This window comes from Oryzias latipes, chromosome 23, assembly GCF_053564925.1.
Source record: "Oryzias latipes strain Hd-rR chromosome 23, Olatipes_Hd-rR_3.1".
Taxonomy (NCBI): domain Eukaryota; kingdom Metazoa; phylum Chordata; class Actinopteri; order Beloniformes; family Adrianichthyidae; genus Oryzias; species Oryzias latipes.
This window is the reverse complement of record NC_136259.1, coordinates 25,430,396-25,453,688: the sequence shown is the minus strand read 5'-3', so window position 1 is coordinate 25,453,688 and position 23,293 is coordinate 25,430,396. Positions and strand designations below refer to the sequence as shown.

The following is a 23,293-nucleotide window of genomic DNA, read 5'->3' as shown; positions in this document are numbered from 1 at the left end:
CCGATCATCTCTCTATCATTGTAATTATGGCTCATCCATCTCGTCTGCCAGAAACTCAAGGACAGCTCTCCAACTCACACAGCCAGTCCAACACTAACTCTGCCTCGCCATTCTTGTTTCTGAATGATAATTTGGGTGAAATGCCGTTTTAATGACCAGTCCCATCTCGAGTCATTTATAACCATCACCACCTTCTACACCTTCACACTGTGTGTCTGTGTATTTGTGTGTGTGTGTGTGTCTGCAGGGATACTGAGATGAAATTAGTCAGGCTTGCAATTCTTGGAGTTGGTAATGAAACGATTCATCTTTATTTTCATTCTTTTCATTGTTTTGCTCACTAAAAACAAGAAGTGTAGTTTTCCTCTCAGTTGAATGGGTGAGGAAAACAACAGAAATCATGCCGCTGTGGTTAAATACCTGTAAGGCCTGAGATGCTGGCCAGCTTCAGCACGGGAGGTTTTGGCTTCCCTCCTACCCACTGACCATTTGGACATCCTGGGGGATTTGGATTGACTGTCAACAGATTGGCTCAGATCTGCTCCAGCCGGCAGCAGAAACATACTTTAGCTGGAGAACATAAGGAGATGAGTGTGTTCGACTCGACAAGTCTGACTGCAGAGGTTTCTAAGTGGAATCAGGTATTTCTTGGCTTGAATCTGCATGTTGGACTCAGTTTCTCTGCTGACGGGCAAGCCTCTGTGTCTCTGAGGAGTTTGTTAGCCTTTGTTCTTCACGCCGATTCTTGGCTCTGTATGAGTGAACAAATCTATTGTTTTCAAACTCTTGGTTTTAAACCTCTTCAGCACAAAAAAACAATCTGACCTACAGAAATGACTCAATGGGAGGGTTTATACTGACTGATCAGACCACTGAAATAGGGAGGGGGCAAAAAGTCACTGCTTTAGAGGCCATGTTTACTTAAATACAACTAATGTAAAGTGTTACACCTACTTAATTCAAGTAACCCCTTGTGCTATCCTAGGTACTTTAACATTGGGAGTTGGGTCATCTAGACCCACTAGACAGTGCTCTGAACCTTTTTTCTTCAATGATTTGTGATCTTCACTGGTGTCCATGGATTCCATGAAATCTTTCCACCTTTATCCACCTTTGTCATGGTAGGAAGAACATGTCAATGTAAAGGCCCGTACACACCGGGACAAATTTAGCGCGGGATTTTCGCCAAAGTTTAACACCTCGTGACTAAACAAAGGGCACCAATGTGAGTGTGCACACCGACGCGAAAACGCCACGCGTCAAAGCGTTATTTTTTAAAAAAACACCTCGGGTTCCTTTTTTTTGGTTTGACGCGCTGCGTCAAAAACTATATGACCAATGAGAATGGCGCTTTTGCACACGTGTCTGGAGCTTCTGAAGTTACAGTAAAACACAACTTGGGGGCGCTCAAACACAAAACTGTCTTTCTGAGCACACATACCAGCGAAGAAGATAGACGGCGAGTACCATCTACACAGCCGCGAGGAAATAATGAGGGACATTCTAAAATATCCCCGAAAACGCTCATGATACATTTTCAGCTCTTGTACCGGTCGATAAAACTCCCTATATTCTTCTCTTCTCGTAACTATGGGATATACCCAAAATCGGCGTCTTTTCCGGCGTCTTTCATCATTCAACATAACAATAACTTCTTCATCGCTGGAACTGGAGCTAGAGCTACTGGTGCTGGAAATATTCATGTTTTCTTTGTATGATTCTGACAAGCGCGTAAATACTTGCTCTCTTCTTCTGAGCGAAAAGCGACTTTAAGAAGCGTAAAGTTGCGCAGCGCCACCTTGTGTACAGGAGTATTTCTGTTTTACATTAAGCGCCATCTAACGTCAGGGAATGAAATTGCATGTTCGCTCGGCTCATCGTCAGCGAAAATCGCTTGGGTGTGAACACAAAAAACGTGTTAAAAAAAACGCTGGCGAATAACGTGCGCCGATTTTCGTCCTGGTGTGTACGGCCCTTAAGGGTGGGGTCATCTAAGATACCACAATGGTTAAGTAGGTGTAACTTTGGCAGCGCCAGGGATTGTGGGGTACCATTCCCTTTGCCTGTCTGGACAGATTTGCGTTTAAGTGTGGCTTTTTGACCAAACGTGTTTAGTTATTTAGCTGTTTAACTGTTTAATTACTATGTTTAATTCTTTCTGCAGCATGAGTGAGAGGCAGGGAGAGGATGATGAGGTTAAATACCACCCCTAGTGCAATATGAAGATACTACAACTGAAGTTAAAGTCAGAGTCAAGATAACTGAATACATGTTATAGTGCAAATCCACATTGAATTACTCATTTTAATGTTATAAAAATGATATATATATGTATGTTAATTCAACACGTCACATCTTGCGTTTTTTTATTTAGCATTTCTTTCATCCACCTGTTCATACTTTCAGTTCAGAGGCTATGTTGTGGTGAAATGTGGCACTTGAGCTTTCTTTGGTGGGGAGGTAGAAGTGTTGTAGAGCTGATAATGACTGAAATGGATTATATCAATTTGAGGGGGGACTAAAAGCTTTTAGTCTCAGGTTCAGAACCAAGTGAAATTAGAGCAGAAACAGGTCCTGGTTGAGGATCGTTCTATACTGGAACGTTGGAAGCAGACCTGACTGTGGGTTTTTGTTCCGAGTCTTGGAGCCACAAGCAGCATTTGAAGTCCAAGGAAGAGATTTGGGATGCTCCTCCTGCAGCTGGACTGGGGAAGTAGTCTAATAAGCATCCAAACCCCCAGGAATTAATGTTTCAAGTGGAATGCAAATGATGTTGGTAGTGATTTTTGAAGAGGTCAGTCGAGCGTTGGTGTGTGGCATTTCCTCTGCAGTTTGGGGAAAATTAAAGAAAAATCAGCATCAAGTGAAAACCAAAAACCATGGCGATAAATACGGAAAACCATCTTTTGAGCGTTGCTGCTGCCATGGGAATAACTAAAACGACAGAGCCCGGCAACAATGAAATTTTATTTGGCTGCTTGGTCCTTTTAACGTGTAAAGTGGTGGATGTGCTGAAAAGCCTTGAATTTCCCAAGGCCTTTGCTTTTCAATGCGGTCTCTTTGTGATCATTTGTAAACATGGGGTCACGTCCAGAGGAAGCAGAACACTGCAGAAGGACAGCGGTTGAAGTTATTCTCCTTGAGTTACGATTTTGTAAGAATAGGATTCTATTTACAGACAAGTGTGCAAGACGTGAAAAGAAACCGGGAAACAGTATCTGAATGTTTTTATTTTTACAAACAGTTGCTGGATATGCTCTCCGCGCTTCTGTTACAGTCTCTTCTCACATTCAAATCCTTGTTTTGCGCCTGAAGGCAACAAAGACGCTGCTGTCTGTTTGCGGAGCAGCTTCCTCTGACAGAAACATTAATCCTCCCATCCCTCCATCCTCCTCCTCCTCCAAACCTCTAAAAAAGAGGAGCTTTATATGACGAAGAATGACTAAAACATTCCTCCACGCTGCTCATAACCGATGAAACGGCTTCATGTGACACAAACATTCATCTTTACCGCCAAAAGAAAAGCAAAGTCGACATGGCGGACTCTGAGCAAAATCTAGTCTGTAACTGATGCAAATTAGTCTCTACAAATCAGAGTGTCAAGTTTTTCCCCTGCAACTGCTACTATCTGAAATGTAGACTCAAAGTAAGAACATGACTTGGACGTTTAAATAATAAATGAATGTCGATGGTTTCTAGTCTGCTTTAAAGACAAAGATGCTAAACAAGCCTCAGTTGTTGTTCAACTCAGTCTTCCAATAAATCGCATTTATGAATTTGTCCTGGCTGCTCAGAATGATCAACTGAACTCTTGTTGTTGAGGAAAAGGTTTGGCCACATCCAGAGTCTGTTGCTATGAGCTTTTAACAACATCTCAGCGGCTTGTTTTAAGGCTTTGACAAACACCGGATGTTATCAGGTACCTCTGTGTCTCTTAGCACCAACGTAGCAGTTGCTTGGTCACTAATGATGTGCTGGCGGTTGCTCAGAGGTTAAGAGTCTCTTTTAGTGTAATTAATGAGCTGGTTGCCTGGCTTTTTTTAGCCACTGAGTAGCCGGTGTTTGTTTCTGTTCACGTTTCAGGGATGGGGGTGAGATTTTGTCAGTTGAGGACCTCATCTCTAATCTGTGTAGATAGTAGGGTCCTGTTGGTTTGGCTGCCAAGAAGAGGCTGAAACCATCTTAAATGATGATTGGTGGAGAGTTGAAATCATAGATAAGCACCAAGAGCCAGCTTGTTTTCCAACATACTCCACTCTGCCGTCTCCCAATTGGCTGGACACACCCCATCCAGGTGAACAGCCATGAGTAGGGCACGGATATCTAGAGATCATGCAGTCACACCGGTCCTTGAGACTTGGAGCTGCTGCCATGACATTTTAGGAAGGCTTGGTTTAACAAATTAACAGCCATACAAGAGAGCCTAACTTAGATGCGTTAGTCACATTCATTAAGGACAGAATCTCTGCTAACCAATATGTTCTTTACCTTTTATGGAAGTTTTGACTCTCTGGTCTTCATTAAAGCCCCCTTTCCTGCTATGCCTGCTGGGGTTTGCTGTCATCTTTAAAGGTGCTGGGATGTGAATCATCTGAGGTCATCGTTTAACTGGAAGTGTGTGGGAAGTCTTCTCTGGATGGTGGAGTTTAGTGCATCAGTCTGAACGGGCTGAATGGTTGATTTCTTTAGTCTGCTATTATACATGAAAGATTGGAGTCATAAAATAGGCTCCCAAATTATTATTTAAGTAAAACCTATGTTTTACATCTCTGTTTGGTTGGGTTCTCCCTTATAGATAAGATGCGCTTTAATAGTGTTGTTGCTCCGCTGAATAGAGTTAAGCCCTCCGTTAATGGCGCACTCTTGGTATACCCAGTGAACATTGAACCCAGAGTGCACTGGGTTGCACAAGGCACTGGATTCTGGAATTGTACACTCGGACAGCATTACAAAATTTACTCTGTATTGTGTAGTAAAGAGATTTGGACACAATCTCCCACAGTTGAAGTGTATCAGTGATGAACATCAAAGACCTCTGTTATCTTTTTAAGTGGGGCAACTTGCAGAATAAATGACGGACTTTTTCTGCTCCACTGTAGTTCCCGGTCAAAGGGTTGAGCTCGATCACTTCTTCTCTTTCAAAGAGTCTAAAGGCAGCAGATACACCAGGACCAGAAGAAATAATAAAGGAATAAAACCACGTCTGCACACAGACTCTTTAAAGCTTAACTGTAATGCAGTTGCAATTAATCAAGGTGTCAGTACGGGTAAAGTTGGATTTTGGCTTCCTGGAGAGCTCCGGGGTTCTGGACAGGTTCCAGACTCAGAGGGGTAACATAACGCAACCTCAGCAAATTATTGCTGCAGGTATCCTTTAAGGGAGGGCTGCAAGTGGAACAAAATCTTATGTAACTGGAGGTGTTTCAGCAGACAGAGAGATGATGTATGATTGAATCAGTACACACAAGCAGAGGTAAAACTGACGGTGAACACAGACACTTTCATAAGTTTAATCTGGAATAAGAGACAGCGACCTGAAAGCCGGGCCTCAACGCCGCCTAAATGCTGCACGGCAGATTTACAGCAGCATTAAGAGCGTCTGTCGTAATCGTAAAAATGATTATGTTCACTGTAAACGAGAACAGCTCACAATCTAGAAATAATTCCCATCTAGCAGACAATCTGAGGAGCACAAACAAGCACAGCAGTAAGTCTGGGACATTTCCAGCCTTCATTGTCAGCAAACAGAATCTCTCTTTCTGTGTTGCGCTCTCTCATAAACAGCTGTTTGTCTTTCTGTTTATTGTCAGCATAATGCTTCGCTGTAAGGATCCCGATTCCCGTAATGAGACTCCTCTCCTTCAGGGAGGATTAAACTGTGGCAGAATCCAAACAAAACGGTGTGGGATGACCCGCTGAGCCAGCCTGGCTCCAATAAAACTCCCATATTTCAACCATTTAGCTGGTTTCACAGACTTCAAGTGCCACAAAGCTAAGACTTAGTATTTATCTGGCAGCTAATCACCTTCCGAGCCTGAAAGGGAGCCGCTTTCATTGTGAGACAGAATGCTGGAGGTTTCTAGAATAACCTCATGTTACATAACGCCTTATTTTCTGATTCCATCGAATGTAGGGAGAATAAATCAAAGCAAACAGCATTAAAAAGCTCCATTTAATGCAGAAACGCTGGAAAAAATCCTTCTGTTTCTTGGGCTTGTCTCTTCTCTACATTGTTCTACAGAATAATCCAAAAACTGACCCAGATTTCCATCTCTGTAATTAATGCTAACAGCCTGCTACTGAACCACAGACTCAACCTTCCACAAACTAATGGGAAATCTTTTCCAGCTCAAACTGCTGTGGCTTCATTTTCCTGTAACCAGTATAGGTACACTAAAAACAACCGTTAAAGCATTCATAATAAAATCCACATTGTAGTTAATGCAAAAAAACCTAACACAAGTAAGTACTGCAGTCTGAGTAAAGACAATAAAAGCATCAACTTAGAGCCATATTTACTTGTTTCTTTCTTTTTTAGTGAATGCATAATAATCGCGTTTTAAGTGTTGGATTACTGGGATTTAAAAACGACAAACTTTTTACAAGCAGAAAGTTAATTGTTTTTGATAAATTGAAGCTACAGCAGAGCCTGGAGATGATGGAGAAGGTTATGAACACTTTAGGAGAAAATAACAAAGAATAAAAAATATCACAGAGATACACTTAATATCAGCAAGAATGCCAACGCTGTTATGGTCTGTTGTAGTGAAGGAGCTTTTGGGGGGGCATAGTTACCACACGTTTTCTTTTGATATTTTTAAATGTATTTTTTTAAACTCGTCATTGTAAAGGTGCAACAAAATTTAGCTGCAACTCCCTGGTGCAAGACTACAAGATCAAGACATGTTAAAAAAATAAAGTGCTAATTTCTACCTGAATTTAGGGCTGAGACCGCTCTGGGGAAGAAGCTGTCTCCTAGTCTAATAATAGTTTTTGGTATAGGTAAAAAAATATATATGCAAAAAGAAAAAGCATAAAAAGGGAGAGTAGTTAGCCGCTGCACCTCCCAGCACCGCCATCTTTAAACCTGAATCAGGGATGGATGGAGGGACAAAACACGTCCAAACACTTATTGAAAACAGCTGAACTTCATTTAAAATCAAATCTGCTCATCACCCATTGCTATGACCTCCTGATGGGGAGGGCACAAGAGTTCTTTGAATGGGAGGAGACTCTAAAGAAACCGGACACACCGGAAAGATTTTCTCCCGACTGGCCTGGAGCGCCTTCTCATCTCCTGTAGATGTCTGGAGATGACGGTTAGAGAGATTTGGGCTTTCTGCAGAGTTAGCTCCTTTCTGGACCCAACCCAGGATGAACAGCAGGTTAAAAAAAAGGATGGAGTTCCACCCTACTCATCTTTGATATGCTATCAAGTCAAGAGTTAAAAAAGTTTCCGAATCCTCAGAAAGTGAGTCCTGACGCGGATCATGATGCCGAGTTTAACATTGAGATCTTTCAAACTGAATAAACGGCTTGTTTCAGCTGATCTAAACTGTTTCAAAGTGAGATCAAGCAAAACTGCAGTGATGGAGTCCTGCTGCAGTTCATTCAGCAAACAGTTTTCCCTCTGCAGGAACGCCCTGCTGCGCTGCAGCTGACACATTCACAGTGTTCAAATGCAGCTGCAGCACTTTGGTCCGTCCAGAACATGTAAACTTTAGGGAAGCATTGAATACAAATGTTGCTTGTGCTTTATTAGCTACTATTATGACTTTGCATAAAATACGTCTTCTATACAAATAATCCTACTGAAACTGCAGTTCTGAATGCTTATGTGCCTCTACAGACTCTGACGTGTGTTATTACTTTGTCATAACTATTCAGTGAGAGGCTCCCAAATCCACAGTTGTAATAATCCAGGTTCTAGTCTATGATTTTGGATGAACTCTGCTTTCTAATCAAGGGACTTAGTATGAGAACGTGAGCGCTGTGTTTAGATATTGTTGGGTGAATATTCAAATGTTAGAGCCAGAGTCCGTCAGTAAGCAGTGATTGGTCCTAGTTTTGGTCTGAGTCGAACACTTTGACCAGTCAGGAGTGAGCTTGTTGGAGGGCCACACCCCTACCAATATGAGTTACACGAATCCCATCTGTCAACTTGAATCTGATCAGAAACGGTGGGAAGCTTCTTCAGTCTGCAGTGCAATGTAGTAAAACGAAACTTAACTCAACTAATACAAATGTTTTCATTGAAATTCTAAAACTATTTTTCACATTATAAATAACTTTTCACCTCTTTAAAATGTACTCAAAGAGGTAGAATTTAAAGTGTTTCTTCTCAAACCTCTTTAATGACCTAAAATGTCAAATTAACATTCTATAATCATAATAAAGGTCACAGTAATGACGCTCTGTGACTCCAACCTGTAGTTCAGATCAGCACGTTAAAATGATTAAAGGCGCTTTCAGCTTTTTGGGAGACAGCTGTGACTTAAATCAGAGTTTAGGTATCAGGGTTTTAATGGTGTTCAAAAATGTTTTAACATCAACTTTTGATCGAAAAACTTTTTCCCTCGACTGAAAAGTGCCTGAGCCTCCAGACAGACATTTTTATCATCAAATACTTGTTCTTATGCTTTATGCTCTGACCTGTTCAAGCAGCCACTCCAGGAAAGATGGGGAACAAATTTAAACAGAGACGGTACATTTGAAGTATCAACTTTATTAGTTTGAACTAAAACTGTAACCTGGCAAAAACTAGCTAGCATTACATTCTGATGCTGAGTGACAGAGTTGTACATTCTGGAAAGCTAATATCAACAAGCTACTTCTAAGAACAAGAATGCTAATGTTTACATGCGACATTTGAGATGATAAAAGAATTTAATAAATACATTAGAGGATTTTCAGGAAACTAATACCGGTGAGCAAATGTTAGGAATGTAATGTTTGGAAACGATTATTTTATCGGCAGGAAATTTTAATGAATTTGTTTCCAGCTGTTTGCTAGGAAGTTAATGCTGGTAAAAATAGTTTAGACACGCTAAGATAAAGTAGAGGATTTCTCAGGAATTAGTGTTGACCAGTTGATGTTTAGAAGCATAGGTTGAAAAAGCCAATGTAATGTTGAAAAGATGACGTCATGTTCATTTTCTTTACTTTTGCCTTTCTTGGTTTTATGATCTGATCTACTGAACACACATTCTGCTTTAGGTATACAAGGCAACGGTTTCAATGAAAAGTAAAATCTCTCTGGTGTTCCTGCCGTTTATCCCAGCTTGTTTTTCTCCACGGTAAGGCGTTTTGGGGGAGCAGGTGAGTTTCTGAAGTGCTAAGTTTGACTGGAGCAGACGTGAGACGGCCCTGAAGAGCATCAGACCCTCAGAAAACAGAGCAGAGCTGTGTTGTTCTGCAGGGTGAAGCTAATTTCTGCTTTCTGAAGTCAACATCCACCCTTTTTGTGTCTTGTTGACATTGACAAAGAGACTGTTATCCTTGGCGGGGCTCTTGGGTGGACTCACCTCCTCAGAGTGTTGTCAGCCAAAGCGGTGATGTGAGCGGACGCGGTGTCGCCATCACGGGTCAGCGGAGTTTGTTACCGACTGTCCGAGGCCTGTTGATTTCAAAGTCAAGGAGCCACATTCACAGTGAAGACGGCGCTCGCTCCACACTCATATAAGCTGCTAAACCATCCATCAAATTACCGTGGCAACCAGGCATCCATCCGCCCATCCATCATCCAAGGGCAGCAGACGGAGCTTTACGACGAGAGATGTTACGGACGAGTGGAGAGGGAAAAAAAGCAAAGAGAGGATGGCATTAACAAGGAGTGCTGCATTGATTTTCACATCCAGATTACATAAAGTTTGAATAAAGCTGACATGGACTGGAATAGAAAACGTCACAGTGGATTTTGCTCTCTGCTTGTTTCGAGCTGATTGACTGCTTGACTGACTGGCTAATTTCCTGGCTTCCTGGCAGAAATTGAATGATGCTTCAGACTTGTCCAAGCTTTTTAAAGTCAAGAATCTGGTCTCTGCTGGAAACTCTGCTTTCTGAGTTCTGCTGCTTCAAATTAACAACGAAGGATGATGATTCCCTGTCAGCGATGAACTTCTGATTCATGCCACCTGCTAACTTAGCTTAGCTTTTTATGGTAGCAAAAAGATTGACATGAGATTGGACGTCCTTCTTTTGAACTAAGCAAAGCTGAGCTCCATCTTTGAGATGGACCCATTCCTGTTTTGGAGAAAAAAGAACGGTTTTGTTAAATTGGCAGTTTGTGTGGATGGATTTGAACTATGTTCACTTATCTAGCAATTTGGGGAATTCGTCTTAGTCGTAACTTAGGAACCACAGTTTAGGTTTCTGCTGCTTGGTGTTTTCTGACTCACTTCTATTGATTATTTAGTTGTCTTCTGTTATTGTTGTTCACCTTTCGGCAAGGCAACCTATGAATAAAGATGTATTCATACCAGTTATAAATGACTTTATGCAATTTCATTTTCTTAAAAACAAAATTCAAAAAAGAAGTTCAAAAAGTAAAATGCCAAAGGTATTTCTGTGTAAAATAGTGTTTTAGTTCGGCTGGTAAAAAATGTTTAGCCGGTAGATTTTTTTTTATCAACTAGCCAACTTTGCGGGTGACTCAAACATTAAATTTCCGCCCCTGTGGTGGTATTTCAGTCATTTAAAATCCAACAAAAAGCTAAGAAACCTGCTCTGCACATTGTGCAGAAGGCATGTTCCTTTGGAACATGGAAATCCCACCAACCTCTTTATTAAGCTGAAGTGTTCAATGTCAGACTGAAATAAACGAAGGTTAGACCTGCACAGCAGCAACAGGCTAAACTACCAGAAAACATTCTGACATTAGCTCTTAGTTCCTAACTTATTCACAGGAAAAACATTTGTCCATTTTATGTTTGTTCTGTAAAACTTGAAAACATTAGAATTTAATTATGGAGTTAATGTTTTGTTTTTAAAATGAAACTGAGTGTTCGGTTTAATTTATGTTCTCTTTTGCTTTAACTTTCAGTTTAGGTTGTAACTTAAATGCCTTTTCTTAGTTATCTGAAAGAAACGGTGGCCTCATGTTCCTCCAGTGCTTCCATTATGTTTAAAGGATGACAGGAAATACAGATTTAAATCTAAACCACCTGCTGATGATTACACATTTCTCTTAGGAGCACAGTGTTCAAATTTGAAAAAATAGATATGTGGATGATATTGTCATATATATCGTTATCGGCTGATGTGAAAAAAAAACAAACCTGTTCCACGATATAATCAGTTCTATATCGCCCATCCCTGCTAAGGACCCTCACCAGATAAAGCTTATGGCGCCCCCTGGAAAACCAACCCTTGTCTTTTGTTGTCGTCTCCTTTTTTTGGATACAGGCTTTTCTTTTCTGTTATCATCAGTTCTTTGATTGTCTGTGTAATAATAATAACTTCATACTTTTATGCTGGTTAAAAATTGATTTATTTCACCAGTGGATCCTTTTCTCAGGTCTGTAGCTGCAGGGAAGCCGGCTGCCTTTTTTCACCATCAAAACATGAATTTATTTAAAACCCAAAGAAGATGTCTGTTGGTTTTTTTTTTTGTCAGGAGAATGTCCTGTTGTTCATGTCGATTTGTCGTGTTAAGTTGTTTTTGGTTCTGCTTATGCATTAAAAGTCTCTTAACATTTTAGAGCTGCTGTCCTTCAGCTCCTCTGTTGAAAGGGTGAAGTTTAAAGGACTGAATTTTTATTAAAAAAAGAATCCACAACAATTTTAGAACAGTAATTTAGAGAAAAATTGGCTGAAACAGTGTGATGACGGAAAAATCTTCAGGGGTGTGTTTTCTAGGTCTGTATGTTTGGACGTCTTGAAGGAGAGTTTAGTCCTGAAGCAAACTTCAGGATGTTTGTTTGGCTGCAGTCACATCGTTGACGACACACAGAGCCAATCTCCACACTCACACCTGCAGGTGATTTAAAGTTTCTGCACTAGCTGCTCTGCAGGCACTAAGCGTCCAGCTTTAGTATCAGCTGAACCCGACTTTGTTTGAGAACAAGAGCGTGTTTAGTTTATTGAAGACCTCCTCCTCCGCCTCCTCCTCAAACATTCATACATTCATGCTGGTTAAAACTGTGGCATGCCCGGGACTCTCCTCACCGTGGGAGAACGTGACTGCAGGCGCCTCAGGAATCCTCCGGAGATGATTTTCAATTCAGCAGCTCTTTGCCAGTCAGCCGAAAGAAGCAGCGATTTCAATAAAGCCTCCACTTTGGCAGCTGATGTTCACTCTGCTGGCTGCTGCGCTCCGAGATGACTTTCTGTGGAGGAAAGAGAAATGTGGAATTTGAGGAAACGAACTTTGAATTTAGAGAGGAGACAGAAAGAGCCGATGACAGATGAGTTACAGTATTTGGGTTGTTAAACTGCCTTCCGTGAGTGTTTGTAGAAGAATAAGCCTGAAAAAGAGATTAAAAAATGACTTATTCTTTGTTAGAATCTACTTTAATGTGGAGTACCACAGGGATCTGTTTTTGGTCCTCTTTTTTTCTTTCTTTTTTTTAACTCGTTCTGTCCAATAGCTGAGCATCAGATGAGAGCTGAATGCCTCTTATGTTTTTACATATTTTATTGTTAAAACATGGGATAATGAATCTTCTGACACAAGGTGTATATTTGAATAAACCCCTTTTGTGATTTATACTATACTTTATTCATATTAATTATATTTGCAACTATATATTTGTATTTGTTATATTTGGTCCTCTGTGTTTTTATGTAAAGAAATCTTATATCTTTTTTTTTTTTAAAGAGGTTAGAATGAACAAAATATTTAAAAACAAAAACACCTGTTGAGTAAAAAATATTCCCAAAGAATTTTACTTTTACTGACTAGCATTTATTATTTTGCGTAATTGTTGGCTCCAAAAACTGAGAACATGTTTGCAGGTACATTTAAAATCTAAAGCATAAAGAGTAAAAGTGCTAAAGGTGTGAAAAAAAAAAAAAGCTAACAGTGCTGTCATCCTACGACGGAGTTTTAGGGCCAGTTTACTAAAAAAAAAAAAAGAGTTTTTTATTTTTTTATTTTTTCTAACTTGTCCTGTCCAACAGCTGGGCAAACTGATGAGAGCTCAGGGCCTCTTGTGTTGGACATATTTTACTTTAACAATAGGGTTTATGAATCTTCAGACAAACCAAAGGTATGTCTGAATAAACCCCTTTTGGAATTGAGGCCAAACTTTATTAATTTTAATCGTATTTGAAAATCTTTTGTGTTGGACCGGACGGAAAAGGAAAGGAGGCAAGAAGAGAGAGGGATGTTAGAGAGAGAGGGGGGGGGGGGGGGGGGGGGGGTCGGAGGATTATTATAGGAAGGGGGGGTTAAACCATGAAGCAGTATAAAGGCCTGTTCGCACCGGGACTAATTTCGCCCGCGATATTCGCCGACGTTTAACGCCTCGTGACTAAACAAAGGGCACCAATGTGAGTGTGCACACCGACGCGGAAAAACGCCACGCGTCAAAGCGTCACTTTTTAAAAAACGCCTCGGGTTCGTTTTTTTGGTTTAACGCGTCGCGTCGAAATCTATTTGACCAATGAGAATGGCGCTTTTGCACACGTGTCTGGAGCCTCTGAAGTTACAGTAAAACACCACTTGGGGGCGCTCAAACACAAAACTGCCTTGCTGAGCACACATACCAGCGAAAAAGATAGACGCCAAGTAGCGTCTACACAGCCGCGAAGACATAATGACGGACATTCTAAAATATCCCCGAACCAAGCACCAGTTGGAGCTACTGGTGCTTGAAATATTCATGTTTTCTTTGTTTGATTCTGACAAGCGCGTAAATACTTGCTCTCTTCTTCTGAGTGAAAAGCGACTTTAAGAAGCGTAAAGTTGTGCAGCGCCACCTTGTGTACAGGAGTATTTCTGTTTTACACTAAGCGCCATCTAATGTCAGGGAATGAACTTGCATGTTTGCTCGGCTCATCGTCAGCGAAAATCGCCTGGGTGTGAACACAAAAAACGTTTTAAAAAACGCTGGCGAATAACGCCTGGCGAATATTCGTCCCGGTGTGTACGGGCCTTAAATCAACAAGCTACTGGATGTTTATCATTACGGTAAGGTTCAGATAGAATACAAATCTCAAGGGGCGGGGTCTGTCCACACAAATGTTATCAACACACCTGCTAGCTGCAAAAATGTCCACATGTCAACATGTACACAAAACAGATAGTGTTCACACACGCATACTTATGCCTTAAAACCAACTAGTGTGAAATATTTGATTCATCCAATCACGCAAACTGTTAGTGCAAAGGTGAGCTAACACCTGTGCTTAGGTGAGTGTTCATGTTCTTCTAAAATGGATGGAGGAACGTGAAAAGAAGGAGGGAGAGCAACCAGCCACACCCAGACCACCGCCGCGGCAGCCAGAACCCCCCCCAACGCTACACGGCAGAAGGCAGAGAACAACCGCCCCCGAGCGATCACATCCGCCACCCAGGCCAGGGCCAACAGGACCGCCGCGGGGCCCCCAGAGAGCAGGGAGGCTGGGGGGGAGTTTTTAAATTACGACTTATAAGTCGTAAAGTTACGAGAGAGAAAGTCATAACTGTCAACTCGTCAATTTAAGACTTTAAAATCTCATAATTTGTAAAAAAAAAGAAAAAAAAGAAAAAAAAGTCATAGCTTATCGAGGAAAAAACACCAAAGTTTTCCGTTTATCCACATATTTCATCTTCAAGCCTAGCTTGAAGATGAAATATGTGGAGCCTTTTGTGAAGCCATATTTCTGGTTAGGATTTAAAAAACAGAGATCCTGAACTTTTTGAGAACTGAAAATCAGACTATTGTCAGTGGAGCCGGCTTTCCGGGGTTCGGTGTCAGTAAAGCGGAGTTGCATATGTGAAATAAGGAGCTCAGAGACACGTTTGGGTGCAGAGGACCGCTGCAGCCTTTATTCTCTTTTTCATTCACAAACCCTGAAGTTCATTTGTCTCAGTACGTCATGAACCTGTCATCCAAACACCAATTTAGAAGTAAACAGTGTTCCATACGCCTACTCCTGCAGATGAAACGTCCCGTTTAAACATAAAACAATAAGGAGGAATGAAAATAGTCTGTTATATCAGCATTAGAACGTTGGAAATCCCAAGAAAACTCCTCCTCCTCGGACAGAGGCATCACACAAACGTAGAGATCTGGTCTTTAATGGAAGAAGAAACGATGAAGGTGACCAGCTGCAAGGACACCGACGTCTTCATCATCGGTCTGCAGAGATCCTGCAAACCACCCATCAATAAATAAAACATTAATAAATCATAAATCAAACAAAGAACTTCCAAACATTTGGAACATTATCAAACATTCAGCTCACCTGTTCCATTGAGTTTAGTCGGTCTGCTCTGCTGCTGCGCGGCGTTCACTTGCTGCTCTGTATGCTCACCTCCACTTTAATCTCGTGAATTTACGAGTTTTTTTCTCGTAAATCTACGACTTAAAATCTCGTAATTGTGCTTTTTTTTTTTTTTGTTTGTCCCTAAAACTCTGTCGTAATCATCCCATAGTGACTCAAATACGATCTCTTCTGCCCTATTCCCAACTGTCCTTTGGTCAACTCCTCCATACCGGTGGAGGTGACTAAATGCATCAGATTATTGACTAATACCAATAATTTTAGACATTTTAATATCCAACTATTGGCTAATGTCAATCAAGAACTTGAGTCAAAAAACTTAAACTGATTCCAAGTTCACTTCAGTTAAATTCTTTTATTAAGAAATGCTGTGGGCAGTTACCAAGGCTTTTATTTTGTAGCATAGATTTTTTTGAGCTAGTTCCTTTGTTCCTTTTCAAAAACGGAGCTCTTCTGATCAGTGCAACATACAAATGGATGAATGGAAAGATTCGGTTCTGGGCTAAATGTAATCCTGTTCTCTCTGACAGTTTTTGAAGCTGAGAACTTTCTTTGATACCATGAGATGTCATCGAGCGTTGTGTCAGCTCAAAGACCCTTTGAGCTTTAGCTTTTATTTGCTGCTCATGTCAGGTCAACAAAGCTCAGCGCAGCTGATCTCCCTCCTGCTTTTTTTGGAAACAGCTGAGCGTGAGCTCTGACACGCAGACCTCCCAGAAGCCGCCGCCGCCACCGCCGCCGCCTGAGCTGGATCCCTCAGAGCAGAAGCGATGGAGACAGTAATGCGTGTTGTGACAGCACTGGTGCAGCAGCACGAACGGCCATCGAAACCCTCCTTCAGCGGACTCCACTCTGTTCTGTCCACACAGATGTATTTTTTATAATTAGCTTTGATGGAACAAGCAGCTGTCACCATGGTAACCTCTCATCCATCAGCTGATGGAGCTTGTGTGTAATTAATGTGAAGGGTGAGACAAATGAACTGCTCCATCCATCACAGAAATGCAGAGGAGGGAGATGCGGAGCTTTGTGTGGCGTTCACTGACTGTGGAAGAAACATGTTTCAGGTCAGTGAAGTGGCAACAAAAGCACAGAGTCATTATTCTAAACAACACAAAACTGATTAAACACAAATGATCCAAAATTCATCACCGAGATTCATTCAAACTTCAGAACTGAAGGAAAAAGATCTCTTATCAAGTTGATGACTCCACCCCTTGACATTGCTGCCATGACAACCAGTGTTTAGTTAATACAGCTGTCTAAAGACATTGGATGTTAAGCCCATAAAGCCCTTTGAAATAAACGGAACACTGAAATGTAGGCGGGGCCATCTTGGGTCCAAGAGCTATCACGTCGTTCTTAAACAATCCCAACCTGACGCGCCATTTTTCCGCTTTTGTTTCTGCAGATTAACCCTTTAACACTGATAGCAAAATAACCATCAACTGTGTATGACAACTGGAGAACAACTCCCCCCCCCCCCCCCCCCCCCACCTTCCAAACAGGAAGTACCTACTGGTTCCAAGAAACCAAAGTCCCATACACGTCTATAGAGGAGTAATTTTTCTGCTCAAGTTTTACACTGACCAATCACATGTCTCAAAAAAAGTAGGTGGAGCCTCCTGGCCCCCACCTCTAACATTCAAATTTTTGACAGATTTCGTGTAGCCGGCTTTCAAGTGGTAGGGTTGTGGCCTTCTAACAAGCTCACCTATGATTGGTGAGAGTGGTTGCCATAGAAACTAGGACTCAGGCACAACTGGCACCAATCACTGTCAACGTCTGGCTCAAACATGACGGCGGTTAAATTGCAGGAAAATTGCTTTTTTTGGTTGGAGATGTGGATGAAGCCACACTCTCACTCCAGTTCCTATACAAACAATGAAAATAACACAAACCCTTTGAAGTACTGTAACTTCTCAACCATTTGTACAATTGATGTAATTCCAACGGATGTAACACTTTGTTACGGAGCAACGCCGCTTTTTCTCTGCGTCTGAGTCAGCAGCTTCACACTGATGCCGTCAATGGTTAACTACTGTACAGTGTTCAGAATTCGTTGCAATTATGTTATTTGCATAAATGGTTTAAGAGTTACGATAATTCCAAGAACGTCAATCATGGTAGCTAAAGCTCCGGCGTTAATAACTTTCCATCTAAATGGTTTGCAGACATGGGGATGTTAACGTTTAATTGAAGATAACAAAGGAGAGCAATCTTCCATTGATGTGATTGAATCAAGTCGTGTTTTTGGTGTTCGTAATAACATCTTAGCGATCCTCAGATTCTTTCATTTTTGACCAACTTTCCTAAAAAGAAAAAGTATACATTTGAAATAATAATACATAATTTAATTCACTCTTTGTGAGAAGATCACATCTCTGCCAGATTGTCGCAGGTGGAACACACCACACACCTACGGGATCAAGCGTTTTGTCTGCCGCGCGCGGCAAGTTGCGTTTGGAGAAAATTGCCTTGGATGTGGAAGAAGTCTGTCTGTCAGGCTGAAAGCCTGGGAAAGGAGTCACTGAAGTGAAGCATCTTTGCAGAGCTGCAGAATCACAGGAGAGCTGCAGATCTGTGCCACAGCAAGAAATAATCGGCTGGAATCGCAGCAGTCTAAAACATCTCACAGCCTTTTTCCCCCCAAAACTTAAAATGTAGTCGATAGCTTCAAATCTCCTGTTTTGTCTGGAATGTTGAAGTATTATTTAAGCCGTTGAAATCGCATGTTGTTGTTTTTACTTGGTCTTTTACCCATCACTCTCTTTACATTTGCTCTGGGGAAACTGCATGTTGGTTAATCCCCACTTTGATCCACATTGAAGTATGCTGGCAGTTTTTAAATGGGCTGAAATTACACTGAGACATTTATGGTGGTTTGGCACACAATCCTACTGACTACAAAAATATTTAGCCAGCGGCAGCGCAGGTTTTTCACCAATTCAATCCTACAATTCTAAGGTTTATATTTGTACGGCTAAATGAGCAGTTTTACATTTATAGGAGAAATCTCTGAGATACCGAGAGCTTTGTCAAAATTCTGTTGATTCAGTGTTGTCGTGTGAGAACATATGTTGTTTTTTCCCTTTACGAAGACTGTTCCCATTTTTGTATTGAAAACAAAATATTTCGGATCCATTGAATGGATTTTAAGTTTTCATCCGGGAATGGACATAATTGATAAAGATGATTAATGCTTTGAGTTTAAAAGGGTCTTCATATATTTATCATGAAGTTTCATTAGATGCATCCCATCAAAAAGCGTTTCACTAAACTTTATCACATATTCGTCACTCAACGACTCTTCAGCTTTTGTGAAGAAATCCTCCTTTTTTTAAATTTCCGGTTGATTGAAGATCTGTGATTTCTCCCAGAACCTCCATGAACACAGATAGGTATTTGATGAAGAGCTTCTCTAGTTTTCTCTCAAGGATAAAGCAAAACAAAGTGATGAAAGTCGACCTTCCCGCTCTTTTTATAATTCTATTTTCCTGCTGCACATTTGGACTAAAACTCATTATTTTCTGGAGAGCTGAATGTGACGTTGGCCTGATTCTGTTTTCTCCAAGTGTCTGACCTGACCAGTGCTGGCCTCGTTCCATTTCAGCGTTTTTTTTTCCTGCACATTTGGACCAAAGATCTCTGGGATGTAATTTTTCTGCCTCTCAGCAGATTTGAACTCTGGGGTTTAATACGCAGCCGACCAAGTATAGTTTGTTGCAGCCTAATTTCATTTCCTTGCTGAGTAGATTTAGAATAAACTGCCTGAACTTTTCGGCTAATTCTAATTTCCTGTCTGTATCCGTTTTAAACTCCAAGTGTGATAAATCCGTCCTGGTTCCATTGCTGCCTCTTTGTCTTCAGATCCGCCTTTACGCCCGGCCGGATGCCATTTCGAGCGGCGCCGGGGACTACGCTCTCCACATCACCAAGAGGCTCCTGGGATTTTATGAGGACTACTTCAAAGTGCAGTACTCACTGCCCAAGCTAGGTAAGGCTGGCGGCGTGGCCCTCGTCCCCCGACGTCATTTGCCACTTCACTGCAGAGAGCGGCTGCTCTTTGACTGCATTTAGATGAAGCAAAAGCAGAAACAAAATCTGCTTCTTTGACATTTTTTGTCTTGATGGCTTTCATATAAAGAGGCAAAAAACATGCAACCATCCACTTCAGAGAAGAGAACACAAGTTTGACTGATGGGTTTTTACTCTTTACTAAGGGAAACGTGTTTTTTTCCTCATCTTTGACGGTTTCTGTTTTTATGTAAATATAAAGTCCTCCTGATCACATGGTTATGCCAATGTCAGTAGTGTCATGAGGTCATTCAGACTCTCCCACTCCCGTGATTTTGGCCTCCACCCGCTGATCGCATCATTGAACACATCACATGCCCAGACCAGAGTCCATGATTGGTTGACGCAACGCCTCGCCCTCGCTGAAGTTGAGATAATTTACCTCTGGACGCCCCGTGCACTCAGATCGCATTGCTACTAGACCGACGCTCTGCGCCCAACCCTCAAATCACGCCGCATGATCTCGAACCGTCTCTGTTTATTGACTTAACATTGAAGCAGGACGAATCGCGTTGTGTGTGAACGCAGCTTTAGCCTCTACTTATGCTAATCCAAAGTGCAAAACACAAACTGAAACAAAATCTATAAATGAAGCGTGACCTAAAACGATGAGCTGGAGTCAGATGATGCCAACCCTTAGCAGAGGTTCAGACCTTTACATCCCACTGTGATCACCTTTTGGTTTATGTTCTCAGAGGACTTTTAATGATCTTCATGCCGTTTTAGTCAAAATCCCCAAACCTGTGTCTTTTTCTGGGACATAGTTTCTGCAGAGAGGGAGGAGTTTGAAAAAAAGTTTGTGGGTGAGACCCAGAACTGAAACTTGCCGTTTAATCACTCCTCTGCTAGCTTACAGCCCCTCACACCCCCAACCTAACGTCATCGGTGCAACAAAAATGGCAGCAGCATCGTAGCTATCCAGCCGTGAAGTTTAGGTCCAGATCTGAAATGAGGGCTATAGAATATCTGTCAATCAAATTCTGAACGTGCGTTGTCTGACAAACCACTTTTCCGAGGCATCTGATTGGTCAGTTTATAACTTGAACAACTGGAACAACAGAAAAAAATGCAGACAAAGTAGGATCAGGAACATGTTAAAAATATAGGTATCAAAGCAAGAATGGTAATTCTGACTAGTAGAATGGCTGAGTAATAGCTGTCATTCTGATGTCCAGAGGCCTCATCGACATAAACCTGCAGCTTTCACAGCGGAAGGTTTGAATCCTCTGCCTAAAGCCTCTTAATCTCAGCTTGATAGGAGCGCAGCAGCTGTCTCTTTCCTCACAAATGACTGTCAAATATTCTCCTAAGAGTCACTTACACTCCAAGTACCGAAAACAGAAGCCTCACTGCAGAGTTAACATGTTTTTATGGAGTATGCTAATTTCACATGGAGGTGGCAAAAAAAGCCCCCCCCCCCCAGGGGGAGTTTGTATCCGTTTGAGAATGAGACTAAGAGTTCTATTAAAAATCCTGCTCTGATGTTCAACCCAAACATCAGTGACTAACGCTTCGGCTGCAGGGATCGGCTTCATCACGACATCCTGTGACCGCTCCACCAAATAAAAATCCCTGGATTTTCTTTCTCACAATAAGATGGGGGTCACAGAAAACCGCGGTGTGAGCTGTTAGAAACAGGACAGCATCCCTGCTGCAGCTGCATGGAAGAGCAGATGTGAGGCGCCTCAGGGTGCTGAGGGACACGAGTCTGTGCACGCACTGACCAACACTGCAACAGCGTACCAACACCGAGAGATCCACGAGAATCCTGAAGAAAACGGCGACTTCTGGAGGGAAACAAGTCTAAGGAAGGTGTTTGAGTGACAGTGAGCCAAGTGCACCGTTGGTCTGTTTACATCCAAACAGTCAGATTCATAAACACACCTGTGTGTGCCGAACAACCTCCTGACGTCACGTTTCCGTTCAGTCTTTCTGGTGAACTTTGTGGACACTGATATGTCAGCCTCCAACTCCCTCTGCTATTACTAAAGCCGCTCCCTCCTATGACCCTAAACGAGCCAAAAGCCTGGACGGGTCAACCCCCTTATGGGTGGGGGTGACCGCATGAATACAATTACACACATGTTCTCTTGGTGGCTCACAGATCTATCCAGTGTTTGAGACTTTTACCCACAAACCTCCAGGATCTGCAGCTAATTCAAACGCAATGACTAAAGATTGTCCCGTACACTAAGGTTTCTTCAGTGCCTCTTGGTAGAAAAGCTTTCTTTTACATCAAATCCTGATCTCACTCTTAAAATAGCTCAGATGTAGAGTCGTTTTTCAAAGTAAAGACCTTCCACACTCTCTTTATCCATGAAAGCGAAGGCGCTGCGGCTCTTTGTGATGTAAATCCTGGGTGTGCGTGTCCGAATCTGCTTCAAATTGTTGTGACCAGCAGCCCCAACAGCCATGATCCCATAAACACGTGGAGAAAGGTGAATACAGAAGCCCAAACACAGTCGTTCATGAGGGGGTAAGGTGTGCAGCACGAAGCCTGAGAAAGCCCTGAAGCTGCTGAGCAGAGCGCCGTTCAGTCTACCAGGAAGCAGATCTCCTGCGGCAGAAATGAGATGCGTTTGTGAATATTAAGGAGCGCATGATGGTTCAGAGATGAGCTGAGAGGCTGGAGGAGGGCTGGACTTTGACTCCTCTGGAAAAGGAATAAACAGTTATATAGCCTACATTTGGAAGCCTGACTAAATCCATCATTATATATCAACTATATTTTAATACAAGACATGGGCTCTTTAAAAAGGAAAAATGTCAAACATTGCCAGGTTTAAAACCTATTTTGGGACAACTCTGAAGCTTGTTGGTGTACATTCTCAGTCTTCCAGGTCATGATGATAAAATGAAAAGTTCTACAAAATTCAACTGGACCACATTTCTGATGAGAAGAAGCTGCTTCTCCAGTTCCGTCTGACAGCTGTTGGCCTGGAGATCCAGAACCTCCTGGCTGGAGTTTCATTCCCTTCATGGCCTGCAAAGTCCCCCCAACGATGACACGCCGAGTTTCATCACCTGTCCTGGGTTACACCTCTGGATAACGATGTCTATTGTCACGCTGAGTATGTTAGTAGATTTTAGACGGCGTTAGTGTGGCGAGCTGGCAGAAGTACTGTTCCCCTGTTTCTCACACATCTTTTACCCGAACATTATAAAAATAACTTTATTAAATAATTAAATTTAGGGAATTAATTAAGAAGTAGGATTTTTATTTACCAAAAATTATTAGTTTCTAAGGAAATCGCAAAACGACATGGACCTGTTTGTCACCCCCAGGCGACCCAAACATAAAATGGTTGCTATGGAGATAAAGTCATTTTTCTTTTCTTTTCCATACATTTGCCGCTTGACCTGGCTGGGAAGGGCAGACGGGGAGAGTGAGGGGCGTGTGGCGCCTGTGGGCCATCCAGACCCGTTTGCAGCTTTAATTTATACGTCATCATCTCTTTATGTTGTTTGCATAAAGTGAAATAGGATTAAGAAGTCCTGTTCCTACTAAAACCAGCTTGTGTTTCAGCAAACAGCTTCCTGTGTTTTTGAAGGAGTTGCTGCTGATTTCTTCTGCCAACGTGGAGTTTGATCAGAACAGAAGGACTCGTTGGTGCGTGTTGGCGTGGCTCCTTCATGGACGGCCTTTTCACTTCGCCGCTCTAAAACCTTCATCTTCTCAGCAGCGTTCAACCCGCCACTCGTTGGAGCCGCGCGTGTTTACTCTCCTGTCGGCACCGTCCAGGAGAATCATATCAGAGCGGTCAAATCCCATCCCATCCTCTTTCTT

The 23,293-nt window shown here is 42.0% G+C and overlaps 1 protein-coding gene across 4 annotated transcripts in view; it reads left to right on the top strand.

Moving 5' to 3' along the window:
* Positions 1 to 23,293, top strand: part of LOC101170139 (thyrotropin-releasing hormone-degrading ectoenzyme) — a 169,251-nt gene that overhangs the window by 38,655 nt on the left and 107,303 nt on the right. For all 4 annotated transcript variants that reach the window (XM_078942045.1, XM_023952251.2, XM_078942046.1 and 1 more), the window contains exon 4: positions 19,300 to 19,426. In XM_078942045.1, the coding sequence (XP_078798171.1) occupies positions 19,300 to 19,426 (127 nt within the window). The remainder of the gene's footprint in view (positions 1 to 19,299; positions 19,427 to 23,293) is intronic.